This window comes from Endocarpon pusillum (assembly GCF_000464535.1).
Source record: "Endocarpon pusillum Z07020 unplaced genomic scaffold scaffold2749, whole genome shotgun sequence".
Classification (NCBI taxonomy): Eukaryota; Fungi; Ascomycota; class Eurotiomycetes; order Verrucariales; family Verrucariaceae; genus Endocarpon; species Endocarpon pusillum.
Window position 1 is genome coordinate 307,573 of NW_006916232.1, and position 13,051 is coordinate 320,623.

The following is a 13,051-nucleotide window of genomic DNA, read 5'->3' on the forward strand; positions in this document are numbered from 1 at the left end:
AGGCGCAGGAGTCGGCCTAGAACAGCCCAGTTATTATGACGCTGTTGATTTTGCCCAGACGGCCACCAATTCTGTCTATGGGCCAGGCACAAGAAGAAGGTTGGGGGGGGGGAGGTAGTACTACGTAGTAAAATGGTTGATGGGTTGACGTGTTGCAGGGTTGAAGGGTTGGCTGTCCTGGCATCTGTTCATTTGCTCTTGCCCATGTTCGTAGGTCGAGTTGTGTCACTTGGAACCAGTCTCGTGAGCTCAAGGAGGGTTGAGTAGTGAGTGATATTTGAGCAGCCAGCTGGAGTGTCCATCATGGATGGAACCTCTTCATCCTCCGTGGCCATGGACGCCCCCAAGCCATGCATCGGCATTCTGTCCATCGGAGACATGGGGCTGGGAATCTCCAAACTGCTCCGCGCTCACGACTATCCAGTGGTGACTGTTGCTTCGCGTCGCAGGCGAGTGCCTCCTTGCTACTCATCACGGGTGCCCCTGCTGATACATGTAAAGCTCGTCAACGAATTCCCGAATCAAGTCCGCCAAAATCACCCTCCTGGAGAATGACTCCGAACTCGTCTCCCAAGCAGACATCATACTCAGTATCGTCCCACCTCGAGATGCCATCGCTACAGCGCGCCGCATTGCAAACGCTTGCCATTCATCAGCAGGCATCACAGCACGAAACGCGCGGCGTGGCACCACCTCTGCTCCTCTGAACCTTACCTTCGTCGACCTGAACGCCATCTCGCTCAATAGCGTCACACTGATCTCCAACCTCCTCAGCTCCAAACCAGCGGAAGAAAGACGACCTGAGCCTCCCCGTCGCCAAGCTTCCCTCCTCAGCGTTTTCTCCTCCTCCCCACCCAAAGACCCACCTCCAGAGCCCATCCCGATAACCTTCATCGACGGCGCCATCATCGGCCCACCACCGCGCCAGAAACCCGAGCACAACAAGGAATGGACCCTCCCCTCCCTCTCGTCCTCTCCCTCCCTCTCGCCCGACCTCCCCCAGATCCTCCACGTCACCCATGTCTCTCCCCAGCTCGGCGGCGCCAGCACCCTGAAATCCTGCTTCGCCTCCCTCACCAAGGGTCTGACGGCCCTGTCCCTCCTCTCCTTCACCACCGCGCAATCCGCCTCCCTACTTCCCCACCTGACCGCCCACCTCGAGAAATACTCTCCCGGCACCCTATCCCTGGTCAAGAACGCTCTCCCTGCCGTGCCCGCCAAGGCGCATCGGTGGGTCGACGAGATGCGCCAGGTGGGCGAGAATTTCGCCGAGGTCGGCGGTTTGCAAGAGGGTAAGGAGGTCTTTGATGGCTTTGCGGGCCTGTATGCGTTGGTGGCCGAAGAGACGGAGGTGGGGAGGGAGGCGAAGAGGGGGAAGACTGTGGAGGATGCGCTTGCGACGGTGGAGGCCGGGGTGAAGAGGAGGAGAAGAAAACAGGGTGGGGTGGGGGAGGAGGGAGAAGAGGATCTGAGTCTGACGTGGAGGGGTTCGTGGACTTGAGGATGGATGCATGGATAGGGTTGAGGGTTGGGGAAATCTGGCCTATGGGTCTAATTTATTCATCGTACACGCTTTGAAGGGCGAGGTTTGACCAGCAGCAGTGTGTATCAGCCTGCTTCCCATCAAGCAGGCAGGCAGTGGCAGTGGCAGTAGCAGTAACATTAGCAGCCAGGTACTTGGTCTTGTCTTATCCTGTCTTGTGTAAATCGTACAAGGCATCGCATCGCATCACCGCACAGCACAGCACATCTGGGGGCTATTGAACCCAGTCCGTCCATCCATCCCATCATCTTCTGTCACATATCTGAACATCTCACATCTCACATTTTCAAGAACCATCTACCACCGCCAAGTCAAAGTCACAGCCACATCCGCCGGGCCAACGATGGATCTCTCGCTCCTTCCCAAACCCTCAAAAAGTTAAGCTGCAAGCTGGATGGGGGCGTTTCGTCATCGTTATCGTTATCGTTATCGTTATCGTTGCTGTCACTGTCACTTTTCTATATTCCGCTTCTTCCTCCTCCTCTCTCTCTCTCTCTGTAATTGCATTTCCGAGGTTCCAAATCACCACCCCTAACAAAAAAGACAACCCCCTCCGTGAATGGACAAGATACACATAGTGTGTGCACAGTTTTTTTTTGAAAATCCGAAGCACAAACATATGTATTTGTTGGATCGTCTGGACCATTCTTGCGGTGGGCTGTGATGGTTGGTGATGAGTTTAGTTACTTACTTAGTTAGCTGGTTCAGATATCTGATTTGTACTTTCGGTCTACGGGCGGGTGGGTGTGAGAGTGAGTGAGAGAGATTTTGCTACCGTTGTGGTGTATTCGCGTATGTCTGGGAGAAGGGGGGGGAAGGGAGGGGCCGAATGGTGAGAAAAGTAGGGGATGGAATGGGAAGGGAAGAAGATGCATGTACGGCCTGCGTTGTGGTTGGATGTGCTTGTCGGTTCCAATCGTTTTGGTAGGGGAGATAGGATGGGGGTGAAAAAGAAGAGGGGATCATAACGTCCCTGGGGTTTTTTTTTGAATTGGACTCCGTGTCCTGTCCTAACCTTGCTTGGAGCCATGTAAGCATGTGTGTGTGCTCATTTCATCCCTAAGTTCAGACCTTCTTCCATTCTTTCTATCCCCCTTCAAGAGTCACTCCTTCATGGATCCTGGATCTTTGCCAGCACTTTATTTGAGCCGCCGGCACCTTTCTGCTGGTATTTGAGCGCCTCGATCACGCTCTCCAGCCCGCCATTTCCCACGATATCATACGGGTTCGGGAGCACGCGCTCCTTCTCCACCAGCCCGACGATCAGGGGAACGTATTTGGCGATGTCGTCGTTCAGTTCGTTGGCCTCGGCGCGACCGATGGGTCCTAGGGCGATGGCGTAGGCTTTTCCGCCGTGGAAATCGGTGATCTTGCTCCTACAACAATCCAAGATGAATTAAATTAGCTTGGGCCGAAAAGGCGGTTGTTCGGGGAAGCTTTTTTATCGGGCTGTGAAACGCACCAGTCATTCGTGGTTGCGAACAGCTTCTCACCACCCTCACCGTCGCTATCAGGGAGTTGCTTGAATATTTCCATGGCGAGTGGGTGGCCCGCCGCGGCGGCGTCGAAGATCTTGTAGGGTTTGTTGGAGGTGATGGACACTACTTCCTTGACTTGGTGGTCGAGGGGTTTCTTATAATCGAAGGGGATGGCGCCGAGGTCTTTGATGAGCTGGGTTGGAAATGTGTTAGCGCGTTGAGCGGGTTGGTTTCGAGGGAGTCAGGAATGATATACCTCGGCCGAGCTCGCCGAGCACGATGCTGCGACTCTGTAGCCGGCTACCTGGGCGAGCTGGGAGGAGGGATTTAGTACAAGGGTCAGGCTCTATAGAGTTTTTCAATGGTATACCTGAATGGCATACTTTCCGACACTACTTGCGCCTCCAAGGACGACGATCCATTCTTCTTCCTTTTCGGGTTCGGCCTTTGTCTGGTGGGAGTCCTCTGGTTCATTGGCTCCGGCTTTCGAAGTTGCATCTTCGACTGTTGGAGCTTCATCATCCTTTGCTGCCTCGTCTCTGTCTTTCTCTTCGGGAAGGTCGTCGAGATCGGGCAACTTCACTTTGAGGCCGTTGTATAGGCCCAGCGCTGCTGTCTGCCATGAATTCAGTGTATTGATATGCTTGGGAGCTCATACGACATACATATGTCCCAACGCCGAGAGTAGCTGCTTGCTGGAGCGAGATATTCTTCGGTTTGGGCATTGTCAAGGCAGCGTCCATAAGGAACTGTGCATGCACATCAACAATTTGACGAAGAGAACATCTCCTTTATACTGACGAATTCTTGCGCTGGACTGTGTCCTGGTGTTCCAAGCCGAGTACAACCACACACCTCATCGCCAACCTTGAACTTGGAGCCAGCGTTGGCGCCTACATCAACTACGACACCAGCAGCATCGCATCCGACGACGAAAGGCCAGCCAGTGACGAGCATGCCTGAGCTGCTCATAAGCGAATCACTGGAAGAGTTTAGCCTCGATTTTTGGAATGGAGGCTAAATCGAAGCATACACAGGGTTGATCGCCATATAGATGGACTTGACCAAGATCTGGTCGGGAGATGGTTTGGGCTTGTCAAGACTGTCAACGACCTGAGGCTCTGCCCCGGCTTTTTCGAAGATGACTCCTTTCATATTGAAGCAGAAGAAAAGCGGGCGTGGAAAGGTGGACTGAGGATATAGGAAAGCAGCTCAATACTCCATAAAAACCCGGTCGCCTTATATATATGGCCGCAGCGCCATCCACCCTGCTTATCTTACCTGCTTCGCAAGGGCATCACCGTTATAACTTTTAAGTTAGGCAGTATTGTGGACGCGGTCTCGATCAATCGTGTGATAGGTCTTGCCAGCGTGTGAGTATGTATACTAACGCCCAACACCACAAAGCGGGCCACCCCACAAAGCGGGCCAATTTCGGGTCACCCACAAAAAACCACCCTCAAATTTCTAACGCTTATTACTCCACCAATTTACGTCCAAATGGCCTCAAACCAAGAGCAATTGATTCAGCAGGCGTTAAATGACCTAGATATAGGTGCTGAGAAGTCAATTCGCAAGGTAGCTGCCAAATACAGGGTTTCAAAAACGACTGTGGCTTACCGACGCAGAGGTCGCAACCCACGTACGCAAGCCAATCGCAGGACTCAACGCCTATCCCTAGAAGAAGAAAAAACTCTAATTCAGTGGATTCGAGATCTACAGCGGCAGAATCTATGCCCAAATTACCCTAGAATTCGCTCTTTTGTGTACGAAATCCTGCGAAATCGAGGCGATTCGCGGCCCCTGGGCAAGAACTATGTATCTCGCTTCATTTCTCGCCATTCAGAGCTTCGAACAAGCAGATCTCGAGCTATGGATATTAAGCGCCTCTCTGCGCTTGATCCTACGGTTATAGAGAGCTTCTTCTCTGAATTTGAACAGCTCCGAAGTCAGTATGGCGTCGAAATAGAGAATATCTGGAATATGGATGAAACAGGCTTTCAAATGGGTCAAACAACAAGCAATTTTGTGGCCTATGACGCCTCTATAGGGCGCCCTGTTGCTCCGCAGCCAGATAATACGCAATGGGTCACAATTATTGAGTGTATCTCATATCACCGCGCCCTAAAGCCCTATCTCATCTTTTGTGGCAAGGCACCAGAGCTACATATGTTCCCTGCTATTGATGAGCTACCTGACATTATTTGGGCCTTCTCTCTAAAGGGATGGACTGATAATGAGCTTGGTATTGATTGGCTAAGGCGGATATTTATTCCACAGAGGCCTATAGGCAAGCATTCTATTCTGATTCTTGATGGCCATGACAGTCATTCTACAGGCCTATTTCAGTATCTCTGCCTTCAAAACGACATCCATCCACTCTATCTACCAGCTCATGCCTCTCATAAGCTTCAACCACTCGATTTAGGACCCTTTTCGCCTCTCAAAGCAGCATATGGCCAATTAGTACAAAGATTTGCACTAACAGGCCTTGCAACACTCAACCGCAGAGTATTTACCAAGCTCTATATTGAAGCACGTCAAACTACATTTACTGAGCGAAATATTCGTGCTGGATGGCATCGTACAGGAATTTGGCCTCTAAATAAGCAAAAACTACTCAATGACCCTGAAATTCGAAATTTTGGACGTACTACGCCTGAGTATCAACCCCCAGCTACGTCAGATGGTCTCTATAGCACTCCAAAGCAGAGTGACAATTTACGCGCACTAATTCGTCAAATTGAGGCCAAAACAACGCCTCAAACAAGACGCGCTGTACGAAAGCTTGGCCACAGCGCTATTCAAGAGCATACTGGCGCTCAATTGCTTCGAACGCAGCTCCGAGAGCTACGTCAATTGGCTTTGAAGCAAGAGCTTACCAAACGCTCAAAAAGGATACAAAAAGAGACAAAGCAGCGGTCGTGGAATCTCGAACAGGTCAGGGCTGCTCTAGCGCCTAAAAAGGTCCATTTCGTACGCAAGGAGGGCGGCGAAAAGCGAATTCTGCGTACTGTTACATTAGAATAGGCCTATAGAAGCTATTTCTATCGAAATTAGCCAATTTGAATGAGTATAGCAGCTCTAATGCAGTAGAATTTGGTGTTGTTGCTAACCCGAAATTGGCCCGCTTTGTGGGGTGGCCCGCTTTGTGGTGTTGGGCGTTAACTTAGTAAGCTGTCTTGCTTGATTAGCCGCATCGTAGTCCTAGGAAGCTTCGTATTCCTCTCTTCCCGTCTGGACGCCACAAGCGAATCGTATCACATATCCTGCGTGCTTGGTAGGACTGGATTGTTAAGCGGGCGGAGGGTTTGATCCCTCCGGCAGACCCTTAACTACTGGGTAACTGGGCTGGCGCCACATCCAAAGCTTTGATTTCAAAATCAGTTCCTGTCAGACATGAGCTAGTTTACGAGCCTCTGAAGGCCGCGGGCGGGGCTTCTTCTAGTCCCACAGTTTCTAAGATGCAAATAGCCAGACAAGCAAACTTACGTAGTAAGTAGTCAAATGGCATTCCTGTTATAAGATAAGTACTGCACAAATGCTGCTGCAGCTTCCTGCAATAAGTAGCAATAGTCCTTAATATCCTGTTAGGGCATCCTTCTAGGACAGCCTTTAGGGCATCTTTAGGGCAGCCTTCAGGGTACTCTTAAAGGGAAGTCTTGAGGAACACCCCTCTGAGGTACCCTCTGAAGGTGCTGCATTACTGTACTTCTGATACTTACTATATGCTCGCCAGGTACTGTATGCTTGCTAGTTGGTATTTAGAGTATTCTATTAGTTACAATTTCTTACACTCATGTTAGCTTGAGCTCCTGGTCTTCTGTGACATTATACAGATATAATTCAAAGAGGAATGGCTGTAAATACCACAAGAGCAGCCTCTCTATGATGGCCCAGAGGCCATTAATAATCCGCCGTAGAGAACTCCGCCCCCATATGACCCTTGCCGGTGTGGGGGATGAACTCCCCTGTCATCCCCGCAGTGTGATTGTGCTTGTTCCCTGGTGGCTGGTGTGGGGACAGCTTCCCCGGGCTCCATTGGGATTCATCTTGCTTCAGTGAGCTCAGCAAACACGCTTGGTAAAGAGAGAAGAGGAAGAAGGGCGGCGACTGACTTGGCAAAATGACACTACGTACCAACAAATTCACGCCCAAGTAAGTCTGTTTCCTCGATTTCCCTTAAGTGCAGCTATTGACCTCGTCAACCAGAGTTCTCATCTCTGCCCCCAGACGCTCCGCAGCCCAGTCCTGTGCAGATGGCAGTCTCGCTCTATACTCACAGTCTACTTACTCCTTCGACACGCACTCAAAGTCCTCGGGAATCTATGTTGTTGGGGTAAAGAGTGGTCAATCCACACTGTTGACCAACGACTCCAGAGCTAGTGAGCCGAAGTGGATAGGACTCGGTCATGAGATTGTATGGCTGAAACAAGGCGACAACGGAAACACAAGCTTTGTGATAGCTGATGCAAACGACGTGGGAAAGACGTATACTGCAGGTACCATTTCAGGGCCGGTTTCGAATCTGAAAATACATGTCCTTGAGGATGGGAAGGCAATCGTGGCATTCTCGGGAAAGTCGAACCAAGATGGCAGTCTCTACAATCCGAAGGACGTCGGCAAACCTCACAGCTCGGGTAGGATATACGATTCCTTATTCGTTCGTCGTTGGGATGCCTACGTCGAACCACAACGGAACACCATATGGACAGCTCTTTTACAGAAGATTCCGTCGAATGTGACCGCCAGAGAAGGTCGCTGGAGTCTTTTAGGGGTCACCAACATGCTGAAACGATTTCCGCAATTCGAATGTCCAATGCCCCCCTTTGGAGGCACTGATCACTTTGATGTCACAAGGGATTATATTGTAATGGTCTCTAAAGACCCCAGCGTCAATCCTGCCACCCACACGGTGTGCTTAACCTATGTCATGCGAATACCCAACCCGATCTCTGTAGAAGAAACGAACGCAGAGCCGGTGATGATAAAACCTGAGGGAAAGCGTACATGGGGCGCAGCTACCTCCCCAGTGTTCTCTCCAGATGGCAAGTATTTGGCTTTTCTTCTTATGAACGAGGATGGGTACGAGAGTGATCAAAACCACATTCAGCTTGTTCATATGCAGGAGGGGTCTGTTTTGCACAGCCATACATTGGATGTTCGAGACTCGGACAAGGACTGGGATCTGTCACCCAGCAGTATCATGTTCTCGGCAGATGGCACAAAACTGCTGGCAACAGCTGAAGACACCGGCTGTGTTTGTCTCTTCGAGTTTGACCTGACAAGATGGCTAACCTCCGGCTCAAATCGAGCCACACCACGCAAACTCACCCACTCAGGTTCGATTTCCGAAGTAGCTCGTGCTTCCTTTCTCTCCCAACAACTCTTCATCTCAAGCTCAACGTTCACAGACAGCTCCATCTACTATATCCTCGATCCGTCTGACCCCGAAACCAAGCGGATTGACGTCTCTTCATTCGCCAACAACGGTGCAAACTTCGGTCTCTCCTCAGCGCAGGTCTCAGAGCTATGGTGGAAGGGCGGGGACGATGCCTCCTACATGGTCCATGCATGGATGATGAAACCGTCTTTCTTTAGACCAGAGAAGAAATACCCCTTGGCCTACCTCATCCACGGTGGGCCACAAGGTGCTTGGGACGACCAATGGTCAACTCGCTGGAACCCTGCCGTTTTTGCTGAACAGGGCTACGTTGTCGTCGCCCCAAACCCTACTGGCTCAACCGGTTACGGTCAAAAATTCACCGACGCCATCCGCGAAAGCTGGGGAGGGCTTCCATACGAAGACTTGGTCAAAGGTTTCGAATACATCGAGTCTGAGTTCGACTTTGTCGACACATCCCGTGCCGTCGCTCTCGGTGCATCCTATGGCGGCTACATGATGAACTGGATTCAAGGGCATGATCTAGGACGCAAATTTAAGGCCCTGGTATGTCATGATGGCGTCTTTAGTATGACAGCCCAACTCGCATCTGACGAACAGTACTTCCCTCTTCACGACCTCGGAGGCCCAATCTGGAAGAATCAGCAGGGATACGATCAATGGGATCCCAGCCGCTTCACAGAGAATTGGAGCACGCCACAGTTGATCATTCACAATGAGTTGGATTATCGGCTTACAATTGCGGAGGGGTTGGCGGCATTCAACGTGCTGCAGATGAGAGGCGTGGATAGCCGCTTTTTGAGCTTTCCGGATGAGAATCATTGGGTGCTAGGGCATGAGAATAGTCTGGTGTGGCATACTGTTGTTATAGATTGGATTAACAAGTACGTGGGCCTGCCGCCATTAAGGGATAAGGAGGCAAGGGAGGAGGTGGAAGGCTGTAGGAAGGATGCTGTGCGAAGGTCGGTAGCGGAGGAGATGAAATTGCTGCGGGTTGTGGAAGAATAGAAGCAGCGGAAATGAAAGATACATGATCCTCGCGACTACAGTGCTGACTCTTTTGTCCGATGACTGAAGCATGCCGCCAGCGGCGAGGAGGTTAGTAATTAAGGACTAAGTTAGTTATTAGGCAAAAGTTTTCTCACCTAAGTCGATGGTGACAAGGAGCTACCTGTAGAACCTAGAACCTCGGTCCTCTCTCTTCCAACCATCTCGCTTGCTCCAGCCGTCACCTTACCCTTCAACAAGTTTCCAGTACTTTCTCTGGCTAATATTACGTGAAAGATGAACAGTAGGTTGTGTGAGGTGCCTCAGAAGCAGGAACATCAAGGGTCGACTACGAGTAATGTCAGGTGAGAACTAACAAACACATATGATGATCTTGGGCTATGAGACTCCTTCGCAGGGGAGCCTGTTCACTCACCATGCTCCTGGTAAAAAAGAGATTCATCTATTGGCTGTGGCCCTCTTTCCGACCTGCTCTGCCTTTCTGGTAAGGCTGCGTACTGACATCTTCAAGCCTACTACGTACGCCAATTCTGTCCTCATGTGAAAATTCCTCTTGCTTTCCGCCATGGCTCCGTGTCGATTCTTCCTGCAAGGACGCTGTAACCGTGGAGCGAGATGTGCCTTTGAGCATGCGCAGCCTGAAAGTGAAGGTGGCTCTACTTTACGAGCTGATGCAACGTCATTCGTGCCTAACGCCCAAGCCTCCACATGCCTCGTTAGTTCACCAAGCATACTCTTTTCACAGCCATGTCGCTTCTTCTTAAAGGGAGCTTGCACAAAAGGCGAGGCTTGTTCATATCGGCACATCACCTCTACTGGTGAGCACGAGGTTCCGGCTAGATCAGATTCTTTCAGTCCCCACAGTATAGCCTCGATTTCTGCAGTTCAATCCAACCCGATCGACGCAGCCAAACCGCCAGAGAAGCCCATAGCTCGAGAGTGCCTTATAAACGATGTAATAACAAAACTGGTCCGTTTTCAGGTTCCCTTCGCCACTAATACAGCTGACTAACAGACAATAGCCAGCAGCAGACTCAGATTCACGCAAGAGCAATGAAGAGAACGTTACCTATAACATTCAAGGTGCTGCCGTACAGTTCGCCTCAGGAGTGGGATTGTTGTCTCTTCGACTAGCTTCCGACATCTCCGCTGTTCACATTGAGAACCTGCCAGCGGATATTACGCCTGAAAGGCTTTCTGAGCTTTTGGCTCCTTCGGAATATCGCTTGAACACAGATAATATTGTGATGAGAGCGCTACCAAATGGAACAGCCACAGCTAACATAGAGCACCATCTGCCTGATTTTGCTGACAAGATAATAGAACTGTACGATGCGACGTCGATTGCCGGCCATATTATCAGGGTCCGTCATTCCCAGGTCACCGAGAAGAAGGGGTCTTCAGTGAACACAACACAAATATCAACCGTGGTCTGCTCTTGGCATAAGCCTTCAAGAGTGGCCTGGGCTCACTATGAGCGACCAGGGGATGCCAAGCGGGCACAGCAAGTCATGGACAATAAGTGGATTGATGGTAGGAAGGTGCAGTGTAGCTTTCAACAGCCGGAGTTCCATCTAAGGCGCAAGATGGTTTACTCGGTTCAGATTGGCAATTTGGCACCAACTACAAGCTCGCGTTATCTTCAACAGCGCTTTCGTTCCGCGGAAAAGATTGTAATGGGCAAGCTATCCTATGAAAGCTCCGCTCAAGAATCAGCTAGCCTGGTGCGGGAATTCCTTCTGAAAGCCGGTAGTCTCGAGTCATTCGATGTCAATTCCTCTGCGAATCCAAGATTTGAAAAGGCTTTTGCGAAGTTTTCGAGCCCCCAGGAAGCCAGAACTGCTGTGCAAAGGTTCAGTGGACATCTAATGCCTGAAATCAGAACCAAGCTGTTCTTGAATCTTCTGGTTTCTGTCAAATTCAAGATTCTACGAGATCTATACCGAGCAGTCGAGTCAGAACTCAATGATCTCAGAATCCAGATACTAGCCGAGGACTATATAACATTGAAAACCTACCAGTCCGAAGACCGTCCGACACTTCTGACATTGCGAGTCTATGGAGAAGACCCGAAGGCAGTAGCTAAGGCTAAGAGCGCTATCGAAATCATCCTCGCGGGCGTCCCAGCGAAAAAGGAAGACCGCCCTCTTTGGGACGATTTCTTTCTCACGACCGAAGGTATGGCATATCTCAAACATATCCAGGAATTGCATGGCGGCTTTATCTACCGTGACTCTCGCAGACGTCAACTCTCGCTTTATGGATCCTCGCATGCAAAGCGGCATTTGCAGGAGGCAATGGTCGACAAGATCAATGATAATGCCAAACAAAGTCGGAAGATAGCTCTTACTCCCATGACTTTAAGGCGATTCTTTGAAGGTGGTCTGCAAGAAATCTCGCGAATTCTTGGTGAGGGCAAAACTAGTCTTCGTATCACCTCGAGCGAGAAGACCCTCAGCATTGATGGTAGTGAAGAAGACGTGCGCCTTGCTAAAGCGATACTTGACGATCCCTTCCGTACCTTCACTAAACGCGACGAGCCATCGGCAGCCGCTGAAGACGATTGCTCGGTATGCTGGACTGAACCAGACGATGCCTATCGCACCAGTTGTGGTCATACATACTGCAAGGAATGTTTCTCTGGCCTCTGCGCATCCGCCAGGAGTCCCGAAAACTTCCCCCTGCAATGCCTAGGAGACGCTACTCGGTGTGCTCACAGCTTCAGTATGGCTGAACTGCAAAAAGCCCTTGTGCCCACAGCTTTTGACGATTTACTGAAGGCCTCGCTGGACACGTATGTTCGGACAAGACCAGGCGAGTTTCAATATTGCGTGACTGCGGATTGTCCTCAGATATATCGAATCACGAGCAATGGACGGGTTTTCGACTGTCCAAGCTGCTTAACACCCATCTGTACCACCTGCCAGGCTGTCAGCCATAATGGTTCGACGTGCGAGGAGTACAAAGACTTGTCTTCGGAGGGAACCTTGGCGCTGAAGAAGTGGATGGAAGAAAACAAGGGAAAGCCGTGTCCGAAATGCGCAACACCTATCCAAAAAGCGTATGGATGCAACCACATGCAATGTCCATCCTGCTCGACACATTTCTGTTGGTTCTGCATGGACATCTTTGATGCGCATGACATCTACCGCCACATGACGGCCCAGCACGGCGATATCGGCATCGAGGCTGCTGACAATGAGGAAGATCCCAACGTGGGGATGCTTCGTCTGTTGCGCGTGTGATGCACATGTTGTAGCTCATCAGTAGGACACTGACAAGAACACGCGACATGGGAATCGGTTTCGCGATGCTTTTCACTCCCCTTGGTATTATATGTTCAGTGATTTGTAGAGAGTACCGCACAGGCGATTTTCGGCTTCGAGGCCGGTACTACTTTATCTCGATTATTGCGAACCCCTCTTTCTCTTCAACCGCGTCCCCCATCACCAATAGCTACTCCCTCCCTCCTCTTCCTCCTCCATTCTCCTCCTCCACCAATTCTGAATTCTGAAGTAGGGGGCTATATTCAGGTGGAGGGAAGGAGGCCAAGTAGTATATTCGCTCCTGCTCTAATTTCTTTTTCCTGCTCCTGGCGCTAAGTTACCCCGTAGCCCT

The 13,051-nt window shown here is 50.6% G+C and overlaps 5 protein-coding genes across 5 annotated transcripts; 4 read left to right on the top strand and 1 right to left on the bottom strand.

The window, feature by feature from the left end:
* Positions 1-303: 303 nt before the first annotated feature.
* Positions 304-1,501, top strand: EPUS_02179 (uncharacterized protein; the record flags this gene model as incomplete). The annotated part of the gene is made up of 2 exons (XM_007803946.1): positions 304-426; positions 527-1,501. The coding sequence occupies 2 exons, from the start codon at positions 304-306 to the stop codon at positions 1,499-1,501; spliced, it is 1,098 nt and encodes a 365-aa protein (XP_007802137.1).
* Positions 1,502-2,654: 1,153 nt separating this feature from the next.
* EPUS_02180 (uncharacterized protein) lies at positions 2,655-4,176 on the bottom strand (the record flags this gene model as incomplete). Its single annotated transcript, XM_007803947.1, has 7 exons — positions 2,655-2,919; positions 3,006-3,214; positions 3,278-3,334; positions 3,392-3,637; positions 3,687-3,770; positions 3,877-4,003; positions 4,055-4,176. 7 exons carry the CDS (start codon positions 4,174-4,176, stop codon positions 2,655-2,657), a joined length of 1,110 nt encoding a protein of 369 aa, XP_007802138.1.
* A 345-nt stretch (positions 4,177-4,521) lies between these two features.
* On the top strand, positions 4,522-6,051 carry EPUS_02181 (uncharacterized protein; the record flags this gene model as incomplete). The annotated part of the gene is made up of 1 exon (XM_007803948.1): positions 4,522-6,051. The coding sequence occupies one exon, from the start codon at positions 4,522-4,524 to the stop codon at positions 6,049-6,051; it is 1,530 nt and encodes a 509-aa protein (XP_007802139.1).
* Positions 6,052-7,147: 1,096 nt separating this feature from the next.
* EPUS_02182 (uncharacterized protein) lies at positions 7,148-9,433 on the top strand (the record flags this gene model as incomplete). The annotated part of the gene is made up of 2 exons (XM_007803949.1): positions 7,148-7,179; positions 7,234-9,433. The coding sequence occupies 2 exons, from the start codon at positions 7,148-7,150 to the stop codon at positions 9,431-9,433; spliced, it is 2,232 nt and encodes a 743-aa protein (XP_007802140.1).
* A 565-nt stretch (positions 9,434-9,998) lies between these two features.
* EPUS_02183 (uncharacterized protein) lies at positions 9,999-12,678 on the top strand (the record flags this gene model as incomplete). The annotated part of the gene is made up of 2 exons (XM_007803950.1): positions 9,999-10,403; positions 10,456-12,678. 2 exons carry the CDS (start codon positions 9,999-10,001, stop codon positions 12,676-12,678), a joined length of 2,628 nt encoding a protein of 875 aa, XP_007802141.1.
* Between the last annotated feature and the right edge of the window lie 373 nt (positions 12,679-13,051).